The sequence below is a fragment of the Orycteropus afer genome, unplaced genomic scaffold (genome assembly GCF_000298275.1).
Source record: "Orycteropus afer afer isolate SDZICR_OR568_19922 unplaced genomic scaffold, OryAfe1.0 scaffold00007, whole genome shotgun sequence".
Classification (NCBI taxonomy): Eukaryota; Metazoa; Chordata; class Mammalia; order Tubulidentata; family Orycteropodidae; genus Orycteropus; species Orycteropus afer.
In genome coordinates this window covers 26336860-26344258 of record NW_006921594.1, presented here as the reverse complement: position 1 = coordinate 26344258, position 7399 = coordinate 26336860, and the positions used below count along the sequence as shown (strand labels likewise).

The window sequence follows — 7399 nt, the reverse complement described above, 5'->3', positions numbered from 1 at the left end:
AGCCACTCCTCGGAAGGAAGGTTGGGCAATCCTACTTCCGTAGTGATACTGCCTCGGAAACCCAAGGAGGGGTCGCTATGAGTCGGGTTTGACTCCACGGCACATAACAACAACAACAATATATAATTAAACAGCATGATCACTAAATAAAACATGTGTCCAGTCAGCAACATCTAAAAATTAGTTTGATAACCAGAATGTCTTTCTAGGGTAATATAACATGGAGGTGAGTGGAAGAAGTGGAGAGATACAAGAGAAGGATAATTGGGACTTGAAGGGGGGAAATACGTAGGGTTTTCATTGGTTAATTTTGGGGAGTAAATTGCTAGGTCTTTCTTCCTAGTCTGTCTTAGTTTGGAGGCTCCTCGCTCCACCATGGGTCACTCTGATGGCATTTGTAATTCCAGGGACATAGCTTCCAGCATCATGTTTGGTAAAGTAGAGGGTCAGTGAAAATGAGGAAAACCATCAATCAAACAGATGGACACAATACCTACAACAGTGGACTCAAACATACCAACCGTCACGAAGATTGTCTGGGACAAGGCAATGCTTCATTCTGTTGCAAACAAGTTGCCATGAGTTAGGGCACAAAGAAGTTAGAAAGTCAAGAACATGTTGATGAGAAAATGAGGAGATAGGATTACTGGAAGGATATAGACTGGCTGCCATTTTGGAAAGCAATTTGACACTACATTCACAGATTCACTGTATCCTTACCACAAAACCAATAATCTGCCCTGGTTATGTATACCAATGATATTTTCACACAGATACCACAGGGACATGTACAAAGATGTAGCAATGTTTGATGTGTAGATTTGGAGGCAATCTAAGTTGCCATCACTGAGAGAGTAGATAAGAAAATGGGGGGCATTCCTACATGGATTACTGAAAAATGATTAGAAGCAGCAGATTGATGTATACATAAGAATATGGACCGATCTTAAAAACTCATTTCTTAGTGAGAAATACATGAAACAAATGAGATACATAATCCAGTACCATTTATATCAATTAAAAATACATGCACATAAAGCAGTAACATGCCCTTTATAATATATACAAACAAGCAAGTATCCAGTAACAGGATAGCATGGTGGCCTCATGAGAAAGGATGCATGGAGAGCAAGGGCTGGGATAAATAGGTAATTAGAATAAGATAGTCACTTTTCAGGACCAGTGTCGTCATGAGCTGCAAACTGAGTTGTATAACAAATTGAAACTCTGCACATGAATCTGTAAAACAAAAGAAAGAAGAAAAAAAAAAGTCATAGCATAATGGATAGCACATATTATGATTAACCCCATAGTTTAAACAAAAAGAAGAACAAAATCCACCTGGGAGAAAATGATAAAGCAATTTCTCCCATAAAGAAAATAAATCCCACTGTTAGCATTTTGTGGAATCAGTTACCAAGTACTTTTTGGTTTTCGCCTGTAGTTCCAGAAAAGTGCTAGGTACTGTGGAGATGGAGAACATGTGTATTTGACATATTCTTTCTTTTCAAGGAAGAAAACATCCTGAAAACCCATTTGGAAAGTAATAGAGTTAAATAATGTTTTAAAAACAATCAAAAATATAGTGTGGTTTACTACAGAGTGATATAAATAAGGATTCAAAAAGTTGTTCATCCTTTAATCTTCTGATGCAATGCTCATAATAGAGAGTCTGCCACACACCAGGTTCTATGCTTAATGGTAAATATGAGGAAATGGTAAAGATTTCAACGAGGTGCCTGTAGTGGAAGCATAGTCAGGTTTAGGAGAAAGACTAGAAAGTAGATGTGATCACAGAGCAAGTAGAAGGAAAGGCTAGCCTAAGTATAGTTGGCCTCTGATGGGCTGAGCCTTAATGTAATCTTCAAAAAGATATTAAAATAAGATTTAATAGGAGGTGAAAACTCAGACATATTGCACTGAGCAAATCTGCTGCAAAAGACTTCTAAAGTATAAATAGCGAAGCTATCACTCTGAAGATTAAGGTGTACCTGACCAAAGGCATGGTATTTTAGTCACTTCATATGTGTGTGAAAGCTGAACAATGAATAAAGAAGATCCCAGAAGGACTGATGCATTGGAATTGTGGTGTTCGCAAAGAATATTGAATGTACCATGTACTGCTGGAAGAACAAACAAATCTGCTGGGAGGAAGTGCACCTGGAATGCTCCTTAGGAGCAAGAATGGCCAGACTTCATCTGTCTCGTACTTTGGTCATGTTTTCAGAAGGGAACGATCTCTGCAGGAGGACATCATGCTTGGTAAAGTAGAGGATCAGCGAGAAAGGGAAGACTCTCAACGAGATGGATTGATACAGTGGCTGTGACAGGGGGATGGAACACTTGTGAGGATGGTGCAGGACTGTGCAGTGCTTCGCTCTGTTTGCACAGGGGCCCTGTGAGTCGGATCCAACTCAACAGCAGCTAACGACAACAATAACTAAAGCTCAGAGAACTCAACCCTTGTGGCTCAACTTTCAGCCAAAAGATGTCCAGGCCTATAAGGTGAACAATAATACCAGGAAGTTATGCACTCTTCAGAGCAATCAACCATATGGGATCGAACAGGAAGCATTTGCCCAGGGATCAAGCTAAGAAGTCAGGAAGGGATTGGAAAGGACAAAGGGAAATGGTAAACACAGGGAGGAAGGAGGAAGAGTGCTGTTACATTGTGTAGATTTCAGTGAATGTCACAAAAAAAGTCTGTATGAACTATTGAATGGGAATTAATTTGCTCTGTAAATTTTAACCCAAATTCCAAGCAAAATAAAAAAAAAAAAAAAGGTTCAGAGGTAAGTTTATTAATTACGTAAATAATGATGTAAAGAAGATAATGTCTTGTTTTATTGTCTCAGAAAATGTATTGAATTGTAGAAAAAAATGAAATGGTTTTTCAGCTGGTTCATTTTTATGTGCAGTTGCCTTAATAGTACACGATCTTTTATTTCAGATACGCTGGCCGAGTACAGCACTAAAAGTAGAAGAATGCATAATGAAGGGAAAAGATGCAGTGAGTACTATTTGTTGTATATTAACCAAATCAGTTATATCCCTAGTTAATCACAAATGACTGAGTCACTAAACTTTTATTTGGTCTTAAAAAGAATACATGCAATTTAATTCATGAAGAAAAAATGATATAAATGAATTGATCTTAATATAGAGCTAGAGGGAAGGGAGCAGGTGTACCATCCCTTATTTGTGTTTTATTATATTCTATTCAACTCACATTTTTAAATTTTTATGTTAACATTTCTTTCTTATTTCAGAGAAAAATAATTGGAGATAATTTCTTAATTTGAGGAAAAGCTAAGTACTATTTTTGTGAGATTTCACATTGATTTATAAATCAGGAACTCTAGTGAAACAAATTAAGAAAGAAAAAATAAAAAGAGATAGAATGAAAATTTAAGAGGATAAAGGCAACAAATATGCTTTACCTATTCCAAAACCTTTTAGGCTCTCTGCTACTTAGAGAAACAATATTCCGCTTCTCTACACTTCCCTGCCAGGTGCAACTAGGAAAATGCTATGCAGCTGCAACATCCCTAACACAGTCTTTGACACACTCAAACGTGCTTGAGGATCGAAGAAGGATGACTGACCATTCCATGCCAGGATGAGCTGGCTGATCGCACGTCTTCAGAGAAAACACACATCTCATTTTGAAAGTGAACTTATGCTTTCCTCCAGTAAGAAAGAAAAATACCTTATGGAAGATTAACACACAGAATACCAGCTCCTCATTCTCTGTAGCAACTGGGTCAATGCCAAGGAATGAGTCAACACATTCCTTGCTGCTTGAGTTCACAGCGTGATGCTGACTAATTGAACACACACTTAGGCCTTGTCAATCTTAGCTCCTATGAGCCAGGATAAGGTCTAATTGGCTCACATGAAGATGTGACAGTGTTTCAAGTGAGGCAAAGCAGGTGCTTATAGCAATATGAGAGCAGAATATTTTCACCATGCCTGAGTGATTGGATTCTATGAGCTATGTGGGTCACCACAGAACAAAATGTTATGTGAATGAGAAACTGAAGAAGTAAGTATGTGTGTCCTATTTTTGCCAAGGGCCTGCTATCATGTGAATCATTTACTGTGAAGTGGTTCTATGGCTTTTTCATCCTAACATTGTTATAAAAGGGAGTTCAGAGTTTTATAATAACAATCTGCCCTGATAAACTTTATATTTACTGATGCAATGATCTCAAAGTAATAGTTGGCATTAAAAGAGATTAGTATTTCATAATATATTTTAAATGAAATAGTAATGCCTAATTTGTCACCGCCCATCTGTCAGTTTGCCTTACTATGGTGGCTTTCATGTTGCCAGGACACTGGATGCTGGACCACTGGTATTTTGGAAACCCTGATAGACAGGTTTAGGAGGGGGTCCCAGACTGAGACAGAGTAGGAAGAAAGACCTGGCAATCTATCCCCAAAAACTAGCCTATGAAACCTTTTGGAGCACAACAGAATATTATCTGATATCAAGTTAGGGTGAGCCCCTAAGTTGGAAGGCACTAACAATAGACTGCAATGGACTCAAATAGGTTAATGATCATAAAGCTACACAAGACCAGGCAACATTTTGTACTGTTTATGCGTAAGGTTGCCATGAGCTGCAGCTGATCTAACAGGAACTAACAAGAAAAATTTGCCAAGAGTGTGTTTGCTAGAATTTATTTAGCCAACTTGGTCTTGAAAATTTTTGAATTTCCTTTTTCATTCAGAATACTAATTGTAATACTCACCTCTAATGATTAATGTATTAAAACTCTGTAAAGCATTTGGTATATTTAAAGAACTGTGTTTGATTAACTGGAAATTAAAAAAAAGAGAGAGAAAATGTATAAAATAAAGGTTCTCAAGACTCTTGGTCTAACCCAAGTGTCAGAAAACTAAGTCTTCTGATCCAAATGTGACCTGCCATCTGTTTTTGTTAATAAGTTTTATTGAAACGTAGCAACACACATTCATTTACATATTCTATATGGGTGCTTTCATGTTAATAACTACAGAATTTAGTAGTTAAGGCAGAGACTAGATGGTCCACAAACACAAATATCTGATCCTTTACAGAAAAGGCTCTTTACTATCTGGCCCTTTACAGAAAAAGTTTGCCATTCCTTGGACTGTAGTCAGTCTAATGGTCATAGGTTTAAAATGTTATTTCTGTTGGTTAGCTTTCTATCTATGTAATTGAAAATTCTCCATTGAAATGCTTTATGTGATTTTTTTATTTTGAGGATATGGCTTATTTTTCCAAACATCAAAATTATGTAATGCACTGAAAGTGTGCATGTATTTTCTTAGGGGTAAAGAAGCTTTTCTCTCTCTTTTTTTCCCCCTGACTCTGTGCTGATTCATTGCTTATATTGCACTTATTTAAAAAAAAAATAGCAGCATTGGGAATAGCTTAATTACTTAGTGGAACATATTGTCATGCAAATCTTTGCCCTTGAATAAATTTCTGAACAGTACTTTTTTATCCTCCCAAGTGTGTATTAGAATAAATGAAAAATGATATGCTCCCATTATAAAATGTAATTCATACATCACTGTTAGCCAAAATAGGCATTAGTCACCCAATTTCTTCTTCCAATAGTCTTTTCCTCTTTTTAATATATTCTTTTAGTGTTAGCAAAACCAAAAAGGACTGCACATTTTTATTACACTAATTAATTTCTTTTTATTTTCCCCTTGCTTTAGAGTGAATGTGCAAATTATGTTCGGGTTCTGCACCACTTTAATAGGACACATCTTCTGACCTGTGGTACTGGAGCGTTTGACCCACTTTGTGCCTTCATCAGAGTTGGATATCATTTGGAGGTAAGATAGTTTCATACATTGCTATCAGTAAAAGTAATGTTTCAAACAACTTTGTTTTAAGAGAAAGCTTGTGGCATTTCTTCTCAGGAAAGCTAAAAATGTGTCAAAAGTACTGTTGCAATATGCTTGAGACAGGAATTATCTTTGTGAGCCATTAAAATCCTTATCAGCTATCATATCTATAAACCAATTGATTCTTTATGGATTCCTTCAATGAACACTTTTATTGTCTATTTAAAAGATATTTCTGAATATCAAACTGTGTTCTTTGTTGTGTTCTTATTTATGCTTTCATTAGTTTGGAGATATATTTGTTATGGATTGAATTGTGTCCCCAAAAATGATATGTTATGATAAAGCCTAACACTCTTCTCCACCAACTGCCATACCTGTGAATATGATGACCTTGTTTGGAAATAGGGTCTTTGAAGATGTCATCAGTTCACATGAGGTCATATTGGAGCAGGGTACGTTAATCCAGTATGAGTGATATCTTTGAAAAGAGAAGAACCACACACACACACACACACACACACACACACACACACACAAGGAAGACTTCCATGTGAACATGGGGATAGAGATTGTAGTTCTACAAACCAAGGAATGCCTGGGCCTACCAGAAGCTGGGAGAGATAAGAAAGGATCTTTCCCTAGATACCTTAGTAAAGAGCATGACTCCATCGACACCTTGATTTCCAGCCCCTAGAACTATGAGACAATAAATTTCTATTGTTTTAAGCTATCGAGTTTGTGCTACTTTACTACATCACCCCTAGGAAACTAAAATAATGGTATTTTAAAAGAGACAAACAAAGATGTTTTTGTGTATTTACTCTTTATTCCAGCCAGGTGATGTGATGGTGGGGCATGGGTAGGAAGAAGATTCTAAACTGACTTAAGGTAAATATTACCTTAAGTAAGGGAGAGCTGTATGTCCCCACCCCTAGGTGATATAATATAATCAAAGCAAGCCCCAGACTGAATTCTGCCATGCATATAATATTCACTAGCCAGCAGGCTCAAAATCAGTCATATAAGCTGTCCTTCCAAGCTGAATGACTTCAACTTGCATTTATTTTAGGCATAATTTTAAGCCCATTACATCAGAGGTTCACCCTGAAACATATGAAACCATATTCTGATATCAGGATCTTTTAGCTTTCATTCAGATTGGAAGGCAGAAAACTACATTAAGATAGGGGCACAGATCAAAGAGAACTCTAGAAATTGTGTAGTTCAACAGCTGGACTCGCTTGATTCTTATACCCCATTTAGGAAAGGGAAGTAGTGACAATAACGTAGTTCTAGCCATCACATATAAAACACACCATTCATTTCATTAGTGAAAAATTATTTTATATTCCTTATAGTAGTTAACAAAACCTCAGGTACAATATAAATTCCAGTATTTGAAATGGTTACTCTAGCAGACTCTGAGGAGTGCGCCTAATCAAAGTAATTCAGCTGCTAACTATCTTTATAGGGTGAAAGTTTACATAGCAAATTCATTTTTCATTCATCAGTTCATATATATATATATATATATATATATATATATATA

At 36.5% G+C, this 7399-nt stretch overlaps 1 protein-coding gene across 1 annotated transcript in view; it reads left to right on the top strand.

The window, feature by feature from the left end:
• Window positions 1-7399, top strand: part of SEMA3E (semaphorin 3E) — a 370394-nt gene that overhangs the window by 239770 nt on the left and 123225 nt on the right. The window contains exons 3-4 of the mRNA XM_007944913.2: window positions 2951-3010; window positions 5716-5835. Coding sequence (XP_007943104.1) covers window positions 2951-3010; window positions 5716-5835 — 180 coding nt within the window. The remainder of the gene's footprint in view (window positions 1-2950; window positions 3011-5715; window positions 5836-7399) is intronic.